We start from the raw sequence: 25,554 nt of genomic DNA on the forward strand, positions 1-25,554 counted from the left end.
AAAGCCTTAAATTATCTCTGTCTTTTCAGCCTCCTCACAGAAACTTTACTTCCAGCTTTGTTAAAACATGAAGTAGCCAAGGAACTGCCTTACAAACAAATACCAGCTGAGGCGAAGGCTTACCCCTGCCGCAGGGCGCGGCGGGCAGCCCATCGGGCAGGCCTGCAGAGCTGCCTGCGGCTGCCACTGCCCCACAACGCTCGCTCCTTCTTTCGCTACTGGAGCGCTGGTGCAGCACATGCGCTTCTCGGACGTGCTGGAAAGTCCTGAGAGCATGCTAAATACATATAGGTTAGCATATCCTACTTGTGCTGTCTACTCCATAGTGCGAGCTCCCCTCTGCCAGGCCAAATTTAACCACTCTGGAATAAACCCTGCTAGCAGGAAGATGACAACTTCGGTCTCTAACACGGACAGCAAAGGGCACAGTGCCGCTCTCCACACAGTGACCCTGCTTTTCACCACTTTTATGTCATGTGAGTGGCAAAGGCAAAGAAGTCAGTGGCCCTCTGCTCTCCCTCTCTGCCCTGAGTTTCCTCCTGAGCAGCGGGGACTGGCTAGTTCCCCTTCGAAAAAACTGGGGCAGAAGGACAAAATGATGACAGTGCACATGTATAATGATAGGAAAACACCAGCTGCTAACATGGCTTACCTACCAGTCTGCTTGAACAGCAGCAAGCCCTGAAAATGAGGCAGGGGTTTATTTTTAACATCCATGTCAGATCTCTTTGCCTTTTAAAGAGCATCCTGGGGCTGCCTGGGCCCCTTATCTGCTTGGCAGCTCTTCAGCGAGCCGCTCCAGCGGCGGTCCCTGCAGCTGTGCCCTCCCTTCCTCGTCCACCGAGGAGCTTCAAAGCTGGAGCGTCCCTCCGCTGCCTCAGCAAGCGCCGTTTACTCTGCTAAAGTGATTCGCTAAGAAATAGGCAGGCTATGGAAACACGGCATGTTGCAGTTTGCAAGGAAGAGCCTCACAGTGTCCATAGATGCATGCATGGTGACACACCAAATTTCGCTTCTACTTTTCTGTGCTCCAGATAGTAGAGTATAATAAGTACAAAACTTATAAAATAAGTTTTAAAATTTTTTTTTTTAATATAAAATAACTAATGAAAAAGGGTTTTATTTCCTCAAGAAAATACCCTTAGGCTAGGAGACCCTATCTAGGAGCCCAAAGAAAATTTTAATCCTCCCATTCAAACTGCCACACAAACTGTGATGAAAGGATGCAGTGCTGGGAAATAAAGAACTTGCTGATCATATTAATCCTTCATCTTCCATTCAGCTTCCTACACCAGTATCCTGTTTCCTTTTTAACAGCCAACAATGCTCCTCTATTTCTTTACGCGATCCCCCATAATGCTATCATGCCAGACTTAAAAGCAACGCTTCTCAGTAACTAAATGAATTCTCTAATTTTTGTTACAGATTATAGAAGAGTTCTGACATCTATCTGTAAACAGTGACACCGTATACCCTAAAAGCCTGCTTTTTGGTTCATCATGAAATGGCTGGTTTGCACAAAGCCCCTGCCTTTGGTTCAGTCAAAGGGAACCTGTTCTTGACAGCTACCAAGGGCGCAGCTGTGGGACAGGGACCCCAGAGCCCACTTCTGAGTGTCATGGGATGTGTGCAATGATGATTTTGCATTTGTCTTGCATATCTTTTTATATAGCAGACAAAAAAATGGTTTAGTAAGATAGTCATTGATTACTGAAAAGTGTCAACCATTCAATAACCAAAATTTCCAAACCAGAGAAGCTTGCGCTAGCTAAACTTGTCATTTTACAGAAGAAAAGACAGTTATGAGGAAGAATTTTGCTTTGCTTCAGAAAATTCTGCACTAGAGGTTTGTAGTTACTACACTGAAGGCTCCTGCACTGCACAATTCTTTAAAAAGATCCAAATCAGTGAATTAGTTGTTTTAAATACACTGTCACTTGTGAGGGTTTAAAGAAGTGAAAACTAAAATAGTTCCAAGTATCTGAAGGTTTCTGTGATAGTGCTTCTGAAAAGGATGTACTAGATGTGATTTTGCCTTCCTGAGACAAAACTTAATAGCCGTCACCTCAGAGGGAATTTTTGTCCCAGGCAAGGTGAGCAAGACCAGTACCATTTGTGCAGAGCAGTGCACCTGGTTAAATAAATAAATTTCAGGTCACCTGCATACATCAGGTCGGCGCTAGATGACCCACACCTCTATTACTTTACAAATAATAGGGTTATCACCAACACAATTAGTCTTACCTTATTGTAGTACTGCACCTGGACTGAGTGCCACTGCCCATCACTGACCCCTCCCGGAACGAACGGTGCCACCGTAGTGGTTGTCTCCCCTGCAAGGGCAGGCAGAAGGGAAAAAATAAGTCAACATCACTGCAAACTCTGCTCTGCAGTAAACTGAAACACAGAGAAACCCTCATCAGGAACGGGATGCAGCCATCTTACTGTATCATGAACGAATTTGTGTTTTTGTCCTGAGAGACAGTAAATATCCCCAGTTTCATGGAATTATTTTGGTGCACAAATACAAAAATAGCTTCTGGCACACTCAGGTGAATTATTTTTTTATTATGCTTCTGCAGAGTGCGGTAGCAGATGCATTGGATAGATACAGTTACTGCTGAAGTGGTCAAATGAGCAAAAAATGTACATTAATTTTTCTGCATTTCTGCCAAGAGCAGCATTTTCAGGTTTTTTAATATGATGAGTACTGTGCTGGGATATTTTGTCAGGGAAGGGAAGACTACTCCTCGTCAGAGATGAGAAAGTGAAAACTAGAAGTACTCTAGTATAAAACCCATGGTAACCTTGGTCCCAGCAAAATTTTACCAGTGATTAATGAAATTACTGGCGGCCTTTCAGTATTTAAATTTGAAAGCAAGTCTTTCCCATTGCAATTGGAAAGCTGAAGCTTTTAAGCCAGGTCTGAGTCAGCAGAACCAGCTCAGTAACCAGGCATATCTGTTCTGAGGTAGCAGCAAAATAAACATTTGTGTTGAAAGTACATAAAAGGCCTGGCACAGAGAAGGGATCGCTAGGTTTCGACTTTTTTTTTTTTTTCTTTCTCTTTGATTGTTTTTTTTTTTTAACAGTTGGAAAATTCTACATAATAAACCACAGGAAAAATAACTCCCTCCCATAAGCTACAAAGTTCATCGTATTGTTCAGCTTAAAATGTACTTTCAACTCTCTATTTGCAACAAATACTTTACCCTGTGTGAAGTATTATTCCCATGTCCCCTACTCTCCTTTAAATCCCATCCTATATACTTCTGTTATTCAAACAATACAGATTTCAGCTTAGCATGTTTGACATCTTGCTGTGATGTTTTTTATCATTTAGTGATAAAAAATCTGCAGTAAAAATTGTGCTTTTTATTCAGGTAGCAAGTTTCTGCAAAGGAAAGATCACCGGTCTCCAATCCTTTCGCTTTGCTTTCTGTGAAAAAGTTGTTGCGACAGGTAAAACAGTCAGATCATATATCCAAAACTTGTACTGTTCGTTAAAAGCCACTTAAAACTATAAAACATAAACCATTCCCCTTCCAAAGAAAATACCATTTCTAACATACAGGACCAGACCTGCTCTCAGGTGCAGCAGTGCAAATCTAAATTTAGTTTCATGTATTTTAAAGGAGTTCCTCCACATTTAAATGCATATAAGTGCAAGTAGAATTGATTTTTTTTCTCATTCATCCTCAGGGTGCCTTCCAAGCAATTTGATTCAAGTTTAGACAGGCAGAGCAGAGCTACAGAAGAAAGCACATCTCTCCAACTGCAGCATATTATTTTGTTACACTAATCCATTCAAAAGCTTGCCTTAAAATCTAATTTGGACAACTTTGAGGTAATAAAGGGGAAATGAGACGGGACACCTTCAACCCAAAGGGCCCAGATATGCACTTAAGCATCGCTGGTAAAATAGTGGGGTCACATAGGATTTACCGTGGGGTCTAAAGGCAGAGACTGTCACTAGCGATGAGCATACAACACCGACGCTGGCTGTGTCTCTGCTTCTACTGCTTTACTGCTTGCACTGTGTCACTTTTCACAAAAATAAAATAAGAGTTGACTAGAGCCCACATGTCTATCCTGAATATGTGTAACGGGAAATAACAGGATTATTTCCTGAGTTACGTGCCCAGTACAAAGGTACAAACGTCTCACTTGACCTCAACGTAACCCCACTTGACCTACGTGACAACAGCCCTTCCCAGATATTTGTTTCTGTCCCAATGGAAAGCATCCCCTAAACCTGTGACAACTAGATGTTGTCTGCCCTGATGAGATTTAGTAAAGCCACCAAAGCCTTCCCACTGAACTCACAGACCTGCTCCTGGGCTGAAGCAGGAATGCAAAGTGGTCCACCAAGAGGGACTCCAAGAGCCTCAGCAAGCCTGCTAAAGTCCTGCAGGTGATTCCTGGTGGCTTCAATGTGCTTCAGCCATGCTGCATGACTTCACCTGCTACCCTTGTCATGGCAATTAGCACAGCCAGGCATGAGTTTTTGGATGAAACTTGGGCTTTTTTAACTCAGGAAACACCCCTCTGCTGAGGCTGGAATGGTCAGGGTTTGTTCTGATCACGCTCTCGCCAGGAAGAGCTTTGTCACTGCCAGGGCTGATTTTCTGAAGGAAACCTGTCCCCTGGGAGAAGACCACAGTGGCAGGGATACATGTCACCCTGAGTTTTGCTTGCAGGGCCTCCCCTCTCTCTGCTCCCAGAAGCACCAAAAGACACTGGCTTTGTCCTAGTGCAGAAAGCAAGCAAATGCCAAAGCCTCCGTTTCTTGTTTCCTAGCCCACTGTAGCAATGAGCAGGCAGCTTGGTTCTAAATTTGTTGTTGTTTACAGCTTCTTCCAAGGCGAGGTGCTTCTACAGTGCAAAAGTGCATTCCAGCAACAGCATTGCTTGTCACCGATCCCTAACAAACGGCAGGCAATTTTCACTTGTCTGCTAGCTCTTCCTTTGGCTTGCGTGTATTTTTTAGATAACATTTACGCAGCTAGTTTCACTGATGGCGTCGTGTAAAAATGCATAAACACACAACGTTTATCACAGTGTGATAAAATGAAGTCTCATTTAAGCAAACATTGGTTCAGAGGCCAACTTTCAGTCTAGCGCCAATCTTTTATAGTAGTCGTAAACTCTGGCTTTTATAACTGAATGTTGACAAGCTCCTGTCTATGACAACAAGCGTAACCACCACAAACCGCTACAACCTAGAGAGCTTTGCAACGCCCGGCATCAGTTGTTCACTGTACAATGTCAGCCAGTTACTCAATTAATGAGGCAGCAAATAGCTATATAAAGTCATTAAAGTGCATTTCCAAACGGCATGAGAGGATCTCCTGATCACAAGCAGAAACGCTTGACTCGAGTGAAATCTAACCTGCAGAGAATGTGAGCTGGATCTGCTCCTCAATGATCTCCAAGGCAATGAAGTCGTGCTTCTCATTAAAACGCCCATTGTAGAGGAGGAGAGCATTCCTCTCCCTGGTTGCAAACCTAGAACACAGAGACGAGGGGTTAGTTCATGCTTAATGGCTTATGAATTAAAGACTGATGGTCAAGTCGCCCATAAGAAAGATGGCACTGTATATAGCAGAAAAGGAAGCCTGTGAACCTTTCTTCAGACAGCAAATTATAAAATTGAGGAGTCAGCCACAGGATAAATCTGCTCTTTCAAAATTGACAGAGGCAAGAAAGATAGAAATTACAGAAATCTACTCTGCAGGGATCTGCTGTGGATGCTGACCCTCACGAGGGGTAAAATCAGGCAGACACATGATGCAGTGTGAGTATCTGACACTCGCCAAACAGTAGCACTTACTACACTTTGCAAACAGTCCAAAAGCTAGAAAGCATTTTCACATCAAAGGGGGTTTACTTGCTGCCTGCTTGCTGTCTAAATGCTACAGGGTACAAGGAGAGTCATCAACTGATTAAAAAGACCTGATGGGGAGGCAAGGGGAAAAGAAAGATAAGAGTTACTTTAATAATGCCATGCAGACAATCAGGGTTCATCAATCAACAGGTCACTCAATTGGAGGAAGGAAAACAAACACTTAAATGATTCCACTAAATCCGCACCAATGGGGTTTTTTTTGTTTTATTTTTCTTGCACTTCTAATATGGGATGTATCTCACCTTTCCTGCAGAAAAAGAGGCGACCCTACTTTTAAAAAAGCCTGTTCTTTTTGTCAGCACAGAACTTTTTTACAAATTTCTGTGTGTTGTGTGCATTTTATAATTTTTAATTGAATCCTATTATCTTTGGGGATTTACATACCATCATCTTTCATCTACACAGAAACACTTAAATAGAAAGATACCTTTCATCTACTTAGAAATGCAAAAAATTTATTACACTTTACATAAACATTTTTACAAAGATTAATATTAGAGAAGAAGAGAAAGAGAGAGAAACCATGGGAATGTCTTGTGTTTCCAAATGGCAGTGTAGTTTGATTTTCTATCTTGAACTTCAGGAAATATGCCTGATTTAAATTAACCCACTTTTCCTACAAATGACTCAAATGCTGAACACAGCTAATGAAAACTGCCTTCCACGGACAGAAGAAATGATTCTTGTGCCTGTCATGTCACATCTACTGCAAGACTCTCATGCGATGCAACAAAACCTGCATTCAGAGAATGTGAAAGAAGCAGTATTTTACAACATGACAGTCTGGTATTTGAAACAAAAAATTTCAAAACCAAAGAATATTTTTAACAGAAGTTGTTTGTCAGACGTGTATGTTGTGTACCACACCCAGCAGAGACCTTTCAGAACCAGGAGCTTGAACTTGAGCTACAATGAAATGGGAATTTTTATTCCATAAATTTTTAAAATATTTTGGAAGGAGAATGAATTGTTCTGGTTCAAAAAACAAAAGTCAAAATTTTGACATTTCCAATAAAATACAAACTCCAAAGTATATCCATTATAGTCCATCAAAATATTGTATTACTGTTTTGATTACTTTTAATCAGTTTTGAAATACATCTTTATTTCTAAATTTATTTAACATAATATAAAATAATATTACAGAAGTAGAAGGTAAACCAAAGGACTTAAGACAATACTGTTGAAATATTTCAGTATTATCAAAACACTGATTTAGTTTTCACTTTTCACCATCAAACAGTTCATCCAAAGGAATACAGTTACTGTAAAACATTTCCCAAGACTGTTATTTTGTACAATCCAAGACTGGATAACTGCTTCATCAAAACATTTTGATCAGATTTATCCAGAATATATATGAGCAAAAAAAAAAAAAGAGAATAATATTAGTGGTGCTTCTTTAGTGAGCAGAAAGACTTAGTTTGATTAGCAACAACAGGAACCTTAGTTCTGTTTGACTATATTTTTCTGATACGGTTACAATTCTTGACTATAATTTTAATTATTAAACTATTAAATTATTAAGCTATTTTTTTTATGTTTCTTTACTCCTTGTGTGCTCAGTTCTGTTCTTTGCCACTAGTCGAAAGCATCTTTTGTATCATACTAATAGTTAAAGCACTACTGCTTTGCAACTTGTCTGATTATCACCAGCTGGGGGAAAAAATACTGTTTTTTTAATAAAAGGGATATTTTTAATCTCAGGACATAGGAAACTAAAGACACTTTCTTAGAGAATTTTCAATAGTGAGAAAAACTCTCCACTGACAGTGTCTCTTGGAGTGAAGCAGTAGCAAGTGTTGGAAGAAAGCAAGGAAGACATATAATGTTGGGAGCAGAAAGACATGCCTGGTCAGCAACCTAAATACTTCTTTTAAAAAATTACATTTTAGTTATGAGACTGGACAATGCAAACATTCTGCTCTTTGCCAGGAGACGGTCATGAGTCACTTGAGCCTGAGGGAAGCTAGACACCCTGGGATTTTATGAATGCTCCCAAATCTCAAAATATGTAATGGCAAATCATCATCTAGTCAAACTGCTAATTCTTGCTTATCCTCACATAATGTTTTCCACCTGCATTGGTGGATAATAAAAGCCAAAGAAATAACACATGTAAATAAAAGTGAACTTCAGGTTTGAAAAGCTGAATGTGTCGTTATACCAGACACTGTGGGATGAACCCCATGATGGTCTAGACTTTTTATAATCACATTGAGTGGACTGAGCGGTGTTTAGCTCGAGACTAAATATGCTGTCTTGGTTTTAAAGATGGTGAAGAAACCCTGGTGTAAGCGCTACCTTGCTACAGTAGTTTGCTGTTTCTCAATAACCCCTACACAGAGCACTTGAGTCACTCTAACTTGAAGCACCCTACACGTCAAAGATCTCTTCCTGAAAGCCTGAAAAGTGACACCACACGGCTGAGGGGACAAGCCAAGGGTAGTGCAAGTAATTTATGCTGGCAGCCGGCCCAGGCCGCTCCTTTGCACTCACTGTAGGTCTGACAAGTCCAACAGAGCCTTTTGCTCCTCAGCATTTCTGTGTACTCAGATCTGATGCTCTGAAACGATCTTCACAGGCGTGAACTGTGCCTGCGCTTTCCAGTTTAACCAAAATGTCAAGACTCCATAAAATTTCAGACCTTGGGATTAAGGCAGGGGAAGGCTAAAATGTAAAGAAGCTGCCTGGCTCCTGACAGACGTAAATCACCAGGTAACTGCTGGCTGTTGGATGGGACATGTGCCTGGCCGTGTCCTCCCTAAGCACTTTCTCCAGACAGACGCACGAACATATCTGTCATTGTTGCTGTTGTTGTACCTATCAACAAATCCCCGGCCTTGCCCTTTGGGGTCGGGGCTAACATCTTTTGTTCTATTTACTCACAGTCAACCGTGAGGGAGAACCAAAGGTTGATCCTGACTGGATAAACCGCAGGAAAGCTGCAAACCCACCGCCTCACCGGCGAAAAGGTGTGTGTACACCCGGAGCTCTGGCTCCACGGCAGGCAAGCCCTATGCCTGACCCAAGAAGTCTTCTCCAGAAGAGGGTTTTCCCCCTGGGATGTGTGAGCCAGGGGAGGAGAGCCCTGGTCCACGCAGTGTGGCTGCCACCATTGCTCACCTTGCCACGGCTGCCACCATTTCTCACCTTGCCTCCCTAAGTGCCCGCACGGTAAAAGTGACAGCCAGCCCAGGAGAAGACTGTCCAGCGGGGGGATGTTGGAGCAGAGGGGATGAGGCTGGTCGTGCCTGGCAGCCAGGATGGGACCAGAAGCAGAAGCTGGCTGTGAAGGCCAAGAGGAGCGAGGCGAGGAGCTGGGACAGTTGGGGTTGTCCACAGCCCAAGGCTGGGAACCAATGGAGAGCAAGGACCTGAGGAGGACCAGCCTGTGCTCAGCCATGGCCTGATGAGACCAGGTCCTCTCACAGGCTGGGAAACAGGAGAGGGGAAGAGCGCTCCCAAACAGGGGCCACGAATGGGTCGGCTCTGCAGCCGGCCTGAATGTCAGGAGGCCGCTAGCCCAACTACAAAAAGGGCAAACCCACCACCCACTCTCGCACCTCTCCGGCCGAGGGCTGCTGAGAGGTGGCCAGAGAGGCCCTGGTGTCCCCTCTCCCTGCGCCATCGCCCTGCATTGCAGCAGAGGAAGGTCGGGAGTTAGCACCTCAGCAGCATCCTCGGCAGGGCAGAAAATCAAACGCTTTCAAGTAACATGACTGCGCCCCACTGGCAGGAGTCACTGTTAGAAATCCCGCAAGTGACCTCTGCACGTAGGTAACTCGGTTGGTGAAAATATTTAGCAAACACCCCGCGCAAGCTCAAGGTGAGAAGCCACAAGCCACAGAGCCCTTCCCCACTGGGACTTACATGAGGGAGACGGTGAAGTGGAAGCGCTGTCGCAGCCCCTTGAAGGTGATGAAGGACTGCGGTGGGAAGCTCCTGGTGGTCATCTCGCAGTACGGCCGCTCGTATTCGCCCGGGGGGCACTCACACTTGAAGCCACCGATCAGCAGGTTCACGCAGGTTCCTCCATTCTTACACACCCCCGGAGCACAGCGGCCAGAGCGCGCGTTCACCTCGCAATACTCTCCTGCAAGGGGAGAAGCAGACGTCAGGGAAGGTGACACCTCACCCCAGCCGCAAGCTGTGACATTCAGCTACCCAAGTGTTTCTGCTAAAGGTTAGGCTGCTTCCAAACTTCTGCACCTAAACCCCTCTGCAATCGAGGTATGAACCTGTAATTGCAGGGGGGTAAGGATGTTGCATTGACTTTCAAGTCTGAATTTTCAGAGGGGATAAGATTTGCTGAGCAATCCTCTTGCAAATATTCAACAACGCTGGCCTCGGTTTTCAGATTCCTTGGCCGCTTCCAGACCCGGTGATAAATATACAGCTGGTGACAGACAGATCTATATGGGAGGAGGTAACATCACCAGTTAAAACTTGCACGCTCCCTGTCAACCAAAATACGTGTAAATTGTTCTGGCATTTCACTATGGGTTGAAAATTGTGTAAACAGATAAACAGATTATGATTGCACTTTGCCTTGAGTACAATCTGGTTTTGCTGCCCATGGTGGCGGCAGGGCACAGCTGAGCTCGTGACAATGCTCACAAAATGTTTATAGAAAGCATAAGTAGGATGTTGATGACATATGTATTGCTTCCACCTTTTCCCATGCATGCATCCTGCAGGTGACAGCCATCTTCTGAACCCTTCAGAGATGGGCACAGTAACTCTCCGCAGAAGTTACAGATTCTGCGTGCTGCTTGCTGAAGCTGTTTTCCCCCCAAATGCTTCATCTTTATTCAACTCCAAAGTCTGTATTAAGATGTGTTAAATGCAATACTGAAGAATGAGGTGTTTTGCTTTGTACGTATGCCCTAATTTTCCCTCCACTTGCCCCAAATCTGAGAGAGAATCACAATTTAAAAAAAATAATGTACAGAGAATATTTACTTTTAAAAAATCTGTTGCGGTTGGGACAAAAGCAGCTGCTGAATTAATCATTGTACAGAAAGCTAAACCCTCTATGTGAGTTAATTGGTTAACACTTATGTTTTGGCATGTGTCTTCCTAAGATATAAAGTGTGTTCAGATCCCACACATAAGACTGTTCAGAGAAACTGAAGATGGCATATATAGTTGAATTTTACCCAGTAACAATGTCTGACAAATAAACGTAGAGCAAAACTACTCAACACAGCCAGCTGAAGGAATACATTGCCAACAGTTCGATATTTGCATGATTACTTGCTATCAGATTACACAATTACATTAATTCAAGCACAGTTAAAACCGGTGGAAATCACAGAATGGTTTGGGTTGGAAAGGACCTTAAAGATCATCTAGTATGCATTCCTGGAGGAAAGTAAAAGCAGCAGGAGCCGTGGGCAGTGACTCACAAACAAAGGCAAATTAAAATGGAAAGTTTTGCTCCAGCCGCTGCCCCCGCAGCCCTGCTCCCACAGGTTCCCACGCCAAAGCCTCCCGTGCTGGGTGGCAGGCTGCAGGCAGCAGTATTGCCGCATCCAGACCTGGATCTGCACCTCTTTTCTATGCCAGGCTGTAAACCCCAATGGCTTGCAGCTGCTTTAGCCGCTGCCCCAGGGGTAGTGCTCTCTGAGACAAGGTGAGGCGGACAGCCCGGCCATTTCGGCTCTCCAGCTTTGCTGCCTCTCTCCTCTCGCGTCCACATCACGTGCCCTTCAGGCAGGTACGACGTACGCTGGCAAAATGCAGGAGCAAATACAAGAGTGCCATGATCGTGCAGCCAGTCAAACGCAGGCCCTGCCTGGGTGGGCTCAGCTCCAGAGGACGGACCTCCAGTCCTGCTCCGTGCTCCCCGTGACTGAGCAGAGCCATCATACGACTGCCTCCCAACGAATGCATTTGTGGGTATCTCCTGGCAAACAATATACTGGAGTGTTTCAGTGTATTTAAAAAGGATGTAACACAAAGCACAAGGGAGCTGAACACAACTCTCTATAATAATAACTCTCACAGTTAACAAATTATGAAATATATGTTTCTCATCGACCTAGAGGGAGTGCAGTCTAACACCTCTGAAGTAATAAACCGTATAGCCAAGGGTTCAACTTCAAGCCTGTGCTTAGAGCTTTTCCGATTCAGCACTGATGTTCCTATATTCTCACTTTAACGTATTAAGATGAAATGCTGTGAAAACCACTTGATAAATATCTTCCTGTTTCCATTTATCAGCTGTGAGTATCAGGCAAGGCTATGTGAATACACCTTCCTTAATACTTTAAAATGCTCTACACTGTGTTTCTTTTGGGAGAAATTGTATATATCATCCAAGACAGAAAATTCCCTCACTGTATCGGATATGCCAAACAAAATGCACACACATCAGATGCTCTAAGAGGACACTACAGAAAGCAATTCTTGATGATCCACTGCATAAGCACAGCCAATCCCCCTTAATACACACACATCTTGTATACCAAAACTCTCAAAAAAATGGGAGAACGCAATTCCTATAGAACGACTAAACACAGGCTTGTTACTTTAAAAAAGTAGTAGGATATTTTGTGAAATAAAGCTCCAACTCAGAGAGGAATGTAATCTTGAAGGCTTTCTGAAAACAGAGTGATGTATTTGGCAAAAGCAAATAATGTGCAGGCTTGAATACACAGGGAGAAAAAGGAGCGAGCTAAAAGGAGAGATTCCTGGCACTGTAGCACACTGTGGAAATGCCATGGCAATACGGCGGCAAAATATAAGAGCCTAAGCTGGAAGTCATTGACGGTTCTGTGTTAATTCTGTGATACAACAAGAATGTATAGACCGTTTGCTTAGATACCCATACACGCATAAAACTATTTAAGAGAAATGAAAGCTTACAGAAAAGTTCTACTGAATTATGTTTATTACTGCTTTTCATTATAATGCTTAAAGAAGTAATTTAAAAGAAGGCATTTCAACTTTAAATAAGATCCTTTGTCCTATATTCATTCACCTGTAGCAATCATGCATGTCCCAGTTACTAAAATTATTCTGAATTCTCTTTAATCTGTAATGTAAATGAGAACTGCATTTGATGCATATTCTTTGATTTTGAATTTTCATATTTTATGTATATTTACCAAAACATATTAAAATAGTGGGTTTGAAATCTCTACAGTAATTCCAAGACATCACTGCGGTTCAAGGCACAAAGGTCTACCAAGAAACTTGATAAATCCTTCGTTACCTTTTTCCCCCAAAGTGCCTGGAATTATTTAGAAACAGGGCTTTTTTGGTTTATGGAGTAGCCATCTGAGCAAGTATTTGAAGCAGGGCTTTGATCAGCATTGGCAACAGAACGCACCTTTGTGTCGTTCTTGGGTTTGTCACTTCCAAGGGCGGCCACCTCATCCCGGACACACTGCCATCCTACAGCACTGCCCTGCGGGAGCATTGAGGCATGGCCTGAAAAGCGTCCTTGACATTTGAACTGAAGCCCACATGGACTTTAAGGATGATCTGGTTGTTGGCTGGAGCCGGAGTCGGAAGGCCCTAAGGGAAGAGCTACTTGAGGAGCTGAAAAGGAAGGGATCTGCATCCACCAGCCTTTGGATGAAAAGCGCCTGTGTGCCTGCTTGCAGCTGAAGGTCGGAGGGCTGGGACGTGCTGTCAGAGGGGATGTCTTGCAGTCCGGTGGGAAAAAATAGTACAGAAGGAGGGAGAGCTGCTGCGCAGCAAGGGTCTGGAGGGGCTGGGGTGATAAAAGCACAGCCCAGATAGCTGCCGCGCACAGCTTGGGGTCGGTCTGCAACGCTGGCAGCGCTGGAACGGCTCACCCCCTCACCCAGCCAACAAAACACCCCTTGGCCTCTCATGGCTTTTCCTTGGCTAATATAATTCCATTTTTCACACTGGCCAGCATTTTAGGAATCACTTATAAAACTAGGTACATATCACGACTCTGTGAAATCCAAGCAGGAGCTGTGAAGCTTAGTCCCTCCAGCTGCTAAATCTAAAGCATACACTGTCAGATAACATGGGCCATGGCTGCCTGTTATCTGAACAGCAGATTCCTGGGCTTTGAAAAAACCCTGGCCCAAGCCAGCAAACGGTTTACTGTTACAGGATCGTAGCTGCTCTTATAGGCTCTCAATTAATATTGATTGATGACTCTTAAAGCTATGAGTCCTGTGGCTTTTACACAGCCCTTTATGTAGTGCTTCCTGGTTTTAAAGCCCTTGAGAGCACAACGTGATAGTTGCTTTTGACACTGCTTCCTATTTGTAACCATCCTGTCTTTCATACATCTTTTCTTCAGTTTTAGGACTAATTTTACAAAGATGTTAAACATAAAATTTCTCTTATTAACTTTACATCAGTGAGGACACCATGATATCAGGCGTAACGTAACAAGAACAGGCAAAACAAAAGACTGGCTAGAAGATTGGGCCTTCCTCTGACCTATTCCAAGTAAATGGAAGCATTTAAAGAATAAACAATAAATGATGACAAAAAAACCTGAAAAGAAATAAAAATAAGCTATCTGAAAAATGAAAAAATAATCTCACAATTGCAAATACCTTGTGAGCTGAACATTATGGGTTTCAAACAGCACACTGGTGTGCATCAATGTGCCAGTCTTTGCAGAAATCTGCCTGTGGTTTTGCTGGTGAGTTGCTTGACCTTACCATGACAATGAATAACGCTGGAAAGCTTGCCGGAACCAACATGACGGCATTGGAATAAATACAGAATTACTCTACACTTCAGTTTACTGCAATGTGTTTCTACAAGATCCCTGTTTAGGGACTAGTCCTCAAAAAATTGTACTATTCTCTGATTGTTTTCAACTGAAATACTACATTAAATATATATTTACATGAAGCAGCGGACCTGCACTGATGTTCCTGTTTCTTTTTTTCCAGTTTCCCTAGACATATGTTAATGTTTCACTCAGTATCTGTAATTGTTTGACCTGAAATGATTATTCTCTCCTTTCCTCCATCTTACTATTTGCTCTAGATACATATTAATCTTCTTCTCCATGATTGTAATTGCTTCACCAGAATGGAAAGCATTTTGAGAAGCTGATTTAAGCAGCCAGCCTAAAATTACATACTTTAAAGTGGAAAGAAGAAACAGCAAGAAATAGGGCAAAAGGAGAAACAACAAGAAATAGGGCAACTAAATTCTTCAAAGAATTCCCATTGACCCATTACCCTAATAAAGAACCAACTATCATTAAAAATGTATTTGCTACCTTGCACATTATGGGAAAATCAATCCTCATTTTCCTCTAGTCACTAAACTGCTACTAACCTTAACTGACAATCATCAGCACTACAGCAACCAGTGCACTAAGTAATAAGAAGGTTGTTAAAACCAAATTAGCTGCAGAATCAGCCTGGAAATCTCTGTTGGGGCAAGAGATAAAGAGGTTGGGATCCAATGCACGCACTTCAGGGGTGGTTTCACCATAGTTTAGGCTGAGTCGGAGTTATCATAGTCCCCTCCTTTCCCCAAATATGTTGCACTCTCCTCCCCCTCCCTTGTGTTAGCATTCATGTAATCCTGCAGTTGACTGATTTGTGGAGCTAAGATGGCAAACACCATTCATTTCTTTATTGTAGGGTTAGTGATCTTCTGATTAGGTCCCTCCTAGGATTGATGGGATGAATAGCACAGCAGGCACAAGGGAAGGAGGCAGGACCATGCACCCAGGAATGAGAACGAAGGAATGGTCTTAGAAAGGTTTAACTGTTACGGAGATAAAGCTTTAAGCCATTTTAGATGGCTCGTGTGAGTGCAGTGGCTCATGCTTGACGCAGAGGAACTGGATCAACACCTTCAGTAGATACCCACCTCTCTCCACTGACTGTGCACGGATATACTGCAGGAAAATTTGCCTAAAACATAGGTGCAAGTCAAATAATAAAAACGAATATTGGATTTTGTCCGTAGAGGGAAACTCATGACTTCAGTGGCTCTGTGATGCATAAGCCTACCCTCAGAACCTATTGGGAGAAGTGAGCCTTGCCTCCCAGCAAATGCCACTTACCAATGAAACATTACACAAGCAAACAAACAAATAAAAATGTACTCATTTTATAAAAGAAGTTAGAGAGCAGTTACCCAGAAAAAGTAACAAGTCATTCTGAATGAAGGAGAAGCTGGATAAAACAGAAGTTAGAAGCCATTGGTGTACTAGTGACTGTGATTAATCAGGTGATGACTATATTCATGTACCATTTTAGGCAGATTTCTCAGAAATGGTTATTTGAAGAGCAGAGTTGAAGTCTGGGTCCCTTAAAAATCAGTGGCCAAACCCCGGCTGCCACTTCAGAGAGGCTGTGTAGGCACACTCGTTAGACTCAATACTGACACTGATAGTCGTCATTTTGTGAGGTTTCTCCATTACGCTGCTACTAAACGTTCAAATTTGAAAACATACTTTGGTCTTTCCTTTTACGTATACATTTATGTTTTTAGAATTGGGACTGATCTAGAAAAATTAAAATCAGCCCCAACCCTCTTACAGGGAGAACCACCAGCTTAAGGTCCACTTTGGGGTCTCCCTTCTCCCCTTTGCTTTCTGCTCCCTTTGCTGCTTTCTGCACTATAAATGCATATTATGAGAAACAGGCTAAAGCAAAATAATACATAAATACATACATAAACACACACAACCACACACCACACATATACACTCACACTGTTTAGGACTAAATCCTGCTGACTCATAATGACAGCTGTCCTTTGTAATTTAAGTTGCTAACCATTCCAGATTTAACAAGATGTATTTGCAAGAGAGTAACATAAATTTAAAACACTAAGCAAAATAACAGCAAAAACATTCCTGTCACACTATATACATACATATATATAGCTTGCCAACTATCGCTCTGAGGTGACAGATAGAAAATGATCTTATAATAACATACTCAGGAAATCACCATTTTATCTCTGAATCTGGTTTAATTTTTCTGTAGGCATAAGCACTAAGTTCTGAGCTGGTGGGAAGAGAGGGTGCAGAATTACCAGTGCGCTCTCAGCTATATGTGTCATCCCTCTCTGTTACCACCACTCTTTTGCCTTCCCTGTGCCTTATTCCACAAAGTTTTCCCCCTGGTCATCCCTGATAACTCACAAATCAGATTTAAAAAAATCATGAGACTGGGTTAAATAAAGGTAATGAGATCTTTAACTATGAGATGCTCCAAAATAATGAACATGGGAGGCTTTTTATTTTCTTTTATTTGCCTCTGATGCTGCAGGTGGCATCTGCTGGCCCCAAGGCATGTGAGAGCTCTTGGTGGTCAAATTCCAGCCCAAAACACACGACCGAAACCAGATGCTCTGAGGAAGCTCCCATTCCCACTCCCACCGCAACAGGAAGATGCTACTCGACCCTTCCCCGCAATTCTTCCCACCGGGGTCCACGGGGACAGCATCTGCACCCTGGCTGCTCCGTGGTCCTGCAACCTCCTGGGAGGAGGAGGAGGACCACAACAAAAAAATTCCCCTGGCCAAACAGGGGAGGCTAGGACCCCATCCCACCTCCTGATCCTTCGCCACTAGCAACCAAGCTAAACTGTATTTTACAAAAGCAAGAGCAGGGAAAGCTCGGGTCCCTGTCTCTCAAGCTGCTTTAGGCTGTGCCCGCTGATGTATTGCACAAGCAGAGCAGATACTGGAACTGTGCCTGGCCCCTCATCAGTCCAAAATCAGGCCCCGGATCCTACACACAGCACCAGCCTGAGCAAAGATGTTCCTCTTCTCCTTGCCTCCTCCCCTTCCCTGGTCAAAAACCAAAGCAAAACAAAAGACACCCTGCAGGGATGGGTAGATGGATGGATGATTTGGGATTTGGGTTTTTTTTTTGTGTGGTTTTGCATTTAAATGAGAAGGAATAATTGGGGGAAAAAAAGAAACAATACTGAGGAGGATTAGTGATATTTGGGGCACATCTGTTGGAGAAATGAATTAGTCTGTGGATTCCAGAAATTATGAGCGTGTTCTCAAGATGTTACATGCTCAATTTGAATGGTCATTGGCCTTGTCCTTCTGTGTAACTTCGACCAGTGCTGGCAGGAAAAGAGCACAGACAAAAGTCACAACTGAGTCTTTAATACCTGTGCTCTCTTCCTTGTATATTTGTTGAGGATTAAAAATTCTCAGTCATTAAACTTCCACTCTGTCTACACCAGATAGCTCGCCTTCCACCTTCCAGCAACGAGGCCAGGAGTGGTAGTCGCACCACAAGTGCTACCAATATTTATCACAAGTGGTGTGATTTTTTTCCCTATAGCACCCTGATGAGCAAGGAGCCAGACACCGCAGTAAAACATTCTCCATTTAAGAAAATACTCCATTTTGAAGTCCATTTTATGGTTTGGGAAAGAAAAGAGATAACTCATGATTTTACAGCCCTCGGATTACTGCCAATACCTCCCCAAAAAGCTTTGCAGAGCTGGAGTGCTTGTTCAATGGCAAAGTCATGCAGAGCTGCCTGTGTGTGAAGCCCGGGCACTGTTCTCCTCGCTCAGGCAGGTGGGCAGAGGTGCACACAACGTGCCTGGCTTCTCCCTGCCACTGCTTCCGTGGCACCAGACATAATCATCCCCAGGTTTCTGAGGAAATGCTGAGGAAAAGCACTTTTTTTGAATGTTTTAGATGTGGCGGAGGAGGATGAGAAAGAAAACATCCATGCCTTCAGTCTGCCACAGCTACCAAACAACAATTTTTGCTCTACGGGGTCCAATGGGCAATTTCTTAATGTCTTAAGCTTTACTCTTGGATGATTTTACAACTATCTCTAAGCTCTGTAGATTACTGAACCGGTTCTTGTAACATACAGTGCCCTCACAAGGTATCATCTCCCTGCCTTTGACCCACAAGGTAAAGCTTTAGAGATCTTTTCAGGTTCTGTCTCTCACCCAGGGCTATACACAGCACAAATCGACACAAGAGAAAAAAGAAACGTACTGAAATTTCCAGTTTATGTCAAGCTCTGTGGCAGGTTTATATGTAAGACAATTTATCATAATGCAAATTGCACTGATTTGGGGTAAGATATGGTGATGGAACGGTGTCTTTCAAAAGCCTAAGCTTTATCTCTGGATGTATTTAGCAGGGGGGAAGCATTACTGTAGATGACAAAGATAAAACTCAGATTATGCCATTGTGTCTGCAATTTGCATTATGTCTTACTTGGAATAAATCTCTTCCCAAAAATCCCACCTTAAAACTAATGAGAAAGCTGGAGGTCTAAAAACAAAACACACCTCTGCATAATATACTTGTATTAATTCACAGAGGAATATCCCTCCCTCCATTTATTTTTAAGAGAAACAATCATCCTGTACCTTCACTATATATACATCTGATATTATATTTTGTTTTCTCTGCTCTCTATGCTACTTGATTCATCTCCAGAAGTGTTACTTGAGGAAGGGCACATGGAGGGAACCAAAGGCTGGAGCAGCTACCGCAGCTTGCAGGACACGTTCCCTCTGGGACAGCCTTTGCAGTCTGGTCCGTATTTGCATCCCTGCACACCTGCAGGCACTTCAGCATGGGAACCAGCTGCCATGCCTAGTTCTCACCTCCTTCCATGGGCAGCAGTAAGAAAGAAAAAGGGCACTCAGACTTGGTGTGCCTCTGCTCAGATGACAAAAAAGACTATTTCATCATACAAAGTTGCAATTTTTACTGGGCACCGAATACCACCACTGGCAGCGTTAATTCCCCAGGGCTGTTGTTCCACAGGCCATTTTGGCCGCACACTGGGCTTTTCAAAATATATTAAACTATTTACGTGAATGAGGAAAGCAAGCAAGGCGTGGTGCTGTGCCAGGGGTGTGTGTGCAATAACATCTTTTATCAACAGGAACTCAGGAGCTGGAAAACCAGATGTGCTTTCAGGCACCATCAGGCTTTTCCCGCTCACGTTCAGCCTGGTTTCCCTAAGTCTCTTTCCACAGAGGAGGACACCAAAGGGCTGCAACTCCCAGTTCCCAAATTTGTAGGGAAGGGGAAAGCTCTAGCACTTATTTTTGAGCAAGTTACCATCTCAAAGCAGTTGAAGAAGGGAACATACCTGCAAATAACTGACCTCTGAAAGAGAGGAAGAAAGAAAAGGGCTCAGGCATATGCAGAAAAGGCGATCAGGGTCTCCCTTTCAATGGCAAACGTTACTGTTTTCTTTAAGAGAGTCCAGCCCTTATTCCACTAAGATCTCATTTAATTTTCTCCATGTAGCAGTTACAGACTTGATGTTTTGGCTCAGAACAAGAGACAAAGCACAGAAGAAACCCTCTGCCCTGGTCCCCAGCAGCCCACTGGGATTAACTGCACAGGCAGCTAACTCTGCACACCTCCATTTACGGAAGACTGGTGAGAGCCTGCATTTTGCGTTTTCCATAAATTACAAGTTTTCACAGGAAAATCTCACTCTCGCATCTTCTGTGTAATCCAACACTATGGCAAAAATGACGGCATTTAGAAATAGGCAGACCTCAAACCAAATCATGCCCCTTAACACATCCTAGGTGGTCCCAGAAGCTCTGGTGGAAAGAAGCATAGTGGCCAATTTGTGAGAATAATTGAAGAGATGCCATAAAATATTAATAAAACAACCGAAAAACATGCTTAAAGTAAATCTACTATTACATCTTAGGAGGCTAGGATTTCAGAGCTTTGTATTTTCATTTTATATGAGAAGTATTAGGTTAAAAGAAAGTTATGCTGAGAAACACTGTATAACTAACTTCACTGTGTGTCATAGGAGTTCAGAGGTTTTGCTTGACAGAGTAGATAGAACTGGCAAAAACAATCTAATGCTCATCAAATTTCCGTTGTTATACAGTGAAGGCAAATTTTGAAAAAAATAAAAAATGCCCCTCTATTTGTCAAATTAAAAGGATTAGGGTTAAAAAGATAATGCTATAATCTTATGTTTTGGTAGTCTCGAAAATATTTCATACACAGGTCAGGAACATGAACTGAAAACAAAAAGCAACTTAATCAGGGAAGTGAACTTTTTCTTAATGACTCCTGAAAAAGGCCTTGTAATGTCACACACCTCTTGCACAGAAAATCTCAAAGTCAACGTATTTTTAAACCTATAGAATAGGTAAAAATTCAAAAGTTACTTTTTAAAAAAATATTTTTAAACAGACTCATAAAAAATGAATCCAGCCAGCTTCCATAGCTTGTACTTATCTCTTCTTACAACACTTCAATAGATTAAAATTCAGTCTTGTTGTAAAATATGGATTCACCTGAAAGTCACTTTAAATGACTACCAGCTTGTTAAGAGTTAATATACTTTATTGTGTCATCTAGATTGTGTTTAATTACTAATATAAGACACTCATCGTAATAATGTTTCTTACAATATGCACATCAGTATGCTGACCCCTTGAAGCTGGGTGGCCCCATCTAATTAAAATATGTTTTTCAGTTATTATACTGGAAAATGCTGTACAATAGCTCTCATATGCTTAGCTATGGAAAATTTGAGAGACAGCCTAAAGTATCTTTATCTTGATATTTGGAAACTGAAAATTCAGGCCGATGACGGCTCGGGAAGCTGCGATTCGGGGGCACCGTACAGTGTGGGTTGCAGAACAAAACCTGCCCCAGGAGGAGCAGGGGCTGGGATGCAGGCACTGAACCATGATGCTCTAAACAAAAGAGCATTTGCAACAACAATGAAGTTGTGGTTCCCACCATGCTCTGCACAACTGTATTGCAGAACTGTAATTATCTTGATGTTCAAGGCCAAGTGCCTCAGTCTGGTGCTCAACTGTCGAAACTTTCAATCACCATAACACAAAGAACAGACACACAAGAAACTACTTTATACTTTTTTCCTCCCTAACAGGACATCATCCTGATACTCTGATCTCTGCACCCAACCATTCTTCCTGCCACTTTCCTGTTCTTTATCTAGTAACAAAAATAAAAATATCTAACTTGGGAATTATAAATATGTACAGAAGCCCAATATGTTTTTCATAATTCAGTCTTACTGAATTGCAAGGGGGCTTCCCAGTTTTGTTTCCCAGTATTGTATTTACAGCCAGGAGAAAAGGAGCCCTGTTACCTTGTTCCTTGGAAGTTAAACTTATTTTCTGTTTTGGAAGACCTAAAATATTTTATTCCTGGAATTTCTTTTTTTTAGCCTTCACCTCTGATGTGCTGTGAACATTGTGAGGGGCTTTCCAGAACATGAGGCATATTGGAAAAAATACTATCTCATTATGATTTTAACTTCCTCACAGATAACTTAAAGGCAGGTTGGTTTTTTTCTCCTCCTTTCTCCTGTCCTTTTTCTCCACCTGATTTGTTTTCAGTGAGAAAAAACCAACCAAGACACCCAGCCATTGGCAAAAAAACCCCACTTAAAGTGTAGTGTATTATATGGGCTATTTTGACACTTAGCAAATGTATGTTTGGGTGTATTAGAATGCATTTGTGTAGCTTAAAATTTTATCCAGCTAACCTTTCTGACATTAAACTGTGACAAAAAGCCCCAAGTCTTATGTTACACAAGGCTCAACTTGGTTAATTAATAAAAATGCAATTGCAAACTATGATCACAGAGAAGTTGGCCATTGTTTAATAAACTGCTATTTAAAATATTTTAATCAAAACAAACCTCAGTGTGTGTAGTTTCTCTGAGATCAATGTTCTGCAATGCATATGTATGTTCACAATTATGACAGTGTGGGGGAATTTAGCTATGTCAGTGAGGAAGGGTTTTACATGTACCTATAAAATTATAATATCAAATAGCTCCACTTTGTGTAATTACGGTCCACTTTCCACTTTTTTTTGTAGTTATACCAATGAAGGTAAGCAAATGCATTATAACAAAGATTTGCAAAAAGCCTGGGAGAACTGTGACTCCCATTTAGGTGTGGTAACAGAAATCCCATCAATATAAAACCAGGAGTACAAGTCAAGAGCCTAAAAACTGCTGAAAACTGATGGAGCAAGGTCATTCAAGAACAAATATATGTACCACAGGTTAAAGACAATAAAACAGATTTCAGATGCTAGAACAAAGGGAATCCTAAATCTAGACCGGTCTGTTGTTAACCAGAAAGCCAACAGGAAACCTGAGGAGCTCACTACATATCTCTCTCCCATTGAACACCACTAGCCAATAAGCTCATACTCACAGGACATTTTCTTGCCAAGAGGTGGGAGGGAGAGGTCAGGTGCCAGAGGTAGGCAGGTACCCATGCCAGACTAGCAGTTTGCCTTGCTTATGTAAAGTCAGCTGCCCGACAGCAAACACGAGCTTAGCTTGGCACAGCTTCAGGGCCAAATGTGCTATTCTCACATCAGGGATTTAACAAGATTTGACTTTAATGAAAGAGACTGAAGCCAATGTTAGCCATGGCAGGGGGGTTGGACTGGATGATCTTCAAAGGTCCCTTCCGACCCAAACCATCCTATGACTGTACCTGGCCATTAGGGCTCAATATTAACCACCTACATTGTAGAAGAGCTGGGGCAGCACTTCTTCAACTGCTGCAACACTGCCACACCGCAGCGTGCGCTCGGACGCCTCTCATGTCTGCAAGCTCCTGGACTTGATACCATACAGCCCACAATTAAGAACCTACCTTCTCTCCATATTGTAACGTAATCTAACAGACATCAATGGCATTAATAGCAAGTAGGTGTAAAAATGTAATTGTAAGCATGGAACCATCCTCAAACAGGTGATTGCTCAAGTTCTCTGGATACTGAATTTTAGCTACATACTACTTGAAATTATCAACAACAGGAGAGAAAGTGTAAAATTATCAATGATAAACTCTGCAGGTGACAAATGAGGGGAGTGGCTAAATGAAGAGAAGAACAGGTCGGCCATGCAGCCATCTTAAGGAGAAGGAAAAGAAGATAAGCTGTAATCAATAAGGAGGATATCCTAGACCCTGAACTGTTTGGACGAGCTGAATTCATAAGTATACTGGAGATGAATTGCTAAGGTAGCTTCTAAAGCCAGGGCTAAGTGATTACATGGGTGTGTGATCTGCTGCTTGCTTTTACAAAGCACCCGTTGCACCACCCCTGGGGGAGCAGCCGGCACAAAGTCTTGTCAAACCATTCTAAAACTAATGAAAAAAACCAAACATGACGTTTAAGTCTGTACCTAGGTTTCCATGTGACAGCAAAGGACTTTGATCAATGCAAGTATTTCCATGGGCAAGGAAGATAAGACACGAGGCTCCAGAAGAGGCATCCAAACCCCTGGCACTTGCAGCAGTTCAGCTGAATCAAAGATCATTCCACGTGCAGCATCTTGGGGAGGGGGGCAAGGGAGGGTTTGTACATGACTGGGAAAACTTTTGAACTTTAAACAGTAGCTAGTCTATGGACATCAGGATGAGGGTAATGCAATAAAACTCTTTGCTCGGATTTAAGAAAAGGCACAGCAGATTGATATGAAGGCTGCAGGCCATTTACATCGTCTGAGAACTAAGCTGTCAACAAAACCACCACAGCAATCCAATTAGAAAAGGCTTTTTGCATCCTGACAAGTGAGCACAGGTTGAAGATTAGCTGAAGGGCATACCCTCCAGATAAAAATCCACCTATAGAAGCGGAAGACCTCTTCAGTGAGTCCTGTGAATCCGATACAAACTCCAGATTTGCAACATTCATCTCCTGTGACTTGGTGACACGGACAGGAATACAATTAACAGAAACACGATAATATTTAAAAGTTGAATAGACTTCAGCTTTTGACTGTGTTATATAAAAATGTAACTTTTCTCTGTTTTTATTGTTTCAGTTACCTTCTGAAACAAGCAGTCATGCAGCTGCGTTATCTGAGCCATAGCCTTAGGTCCAACCCAGCATCACTTGGGTCCAGTCATAAGGCTGCGGTGTGCTGGCCCCATCCCTGCATGGATTAACAGTGAGCCTTGCCACAAAAACAAGCAAGGACCCATTTTAACATGCATGATAAATCTCTTGAGTTAAACACAGCCGGTGAGTGGGTACGCAGGCTTCTGCTGAGAATCTATGTCAGGAAAGAAATGTCTTTCATGGGGATCTCCCCCAGGTTTCCAGCCATGTCCCAGAGGAGCTGCCTCAGTTGCTCTGGACTTGCCACTGACAGCTTTTATGTGACCTGAAAGAGATGAAGGTGCTGTGCCTCAGCTTCCCTTCCCTTTGGTGAGGGGGACAGCACCCTCTTGCTCAAAGGGGTGTCTCACAGGCTTCCTTTGCTGTTAGTAACTTCTGCAGAGTCCACAGTGATCCTCAGATGAAAAGTGTTTTATACAGGTACAGCTTGTAATGATCTGAAGTCATAGTTCTCTGACAACATAGATGGACCAAAAGCAAGAATTTTGCCACGTCATACCTCATAATCTGAATATCCAAAACTACTACTTATTTTCAGGAATTTGTGACACAAAATGGGTGTGGTGCTAAAAGGAGAGAAAGGAAAGTAAATATCACAATTGACTGCTGTGCTCTTCAAATGCAGCATGCACTGCCCAATAGCCAATGGAAGACTTATTATCCATGGCTAATTGCAAAGAATAGGTTGTATGGGTTCCTTATATGTTTAGATATTAAGTCAGCTCATGAGACGACATCTGGGGTTCATTGCTTTTTGGCATGGGTAAATACAATGGTCA

The 25,554-nt window shown here is 42.6% G+C and overlaps 1 protein-coding gene across 1 annotated transcript in view; it reads right to left on the minus strand.

The window, feature by feature from the left end:
- CELSR1 (cadherin EGF LAG seven-pass G-type receptor 1) overlaps window positions 1-25,554 on the minus strand; it is a 177,953-nt gene that overhangs the window by 74,720 nt on the left and 77,679 nt on the right. The window contains exons 3-5 of the mRNA XM_049813922.1: window positions 9,782-10,004; window positions 5,393-5,508; window positions 2,245-2,333 (exon numbers count right to left, since the gene is read on the minus strand). Of these exons, the coding sequence (XP_049669879.1) occupies window positions 2,245-2,333; window positions 5,393-5,508; window positions 9,782-10,004 (428 nt within the window). The remainder of the gene's footprint in view (window positions 1-2,244; window positions 2,334-5,392; window positions 5,509-9,781; window positions 10,005-25,554) is intronic.

This window comes from Accipiter gentilis, chromosome 11 (assembly GCF_929443795.1).
Source record: "Accipiter gentilis chromosome 11, bAccGen1.1, whole genome shotgun sequence".
Taxonomy (NCBI): Eukaryota; Metazoa; Chordata; class Aves; order Accipitriformes; family Accipitridae; genus Astur; species Astur gentilis.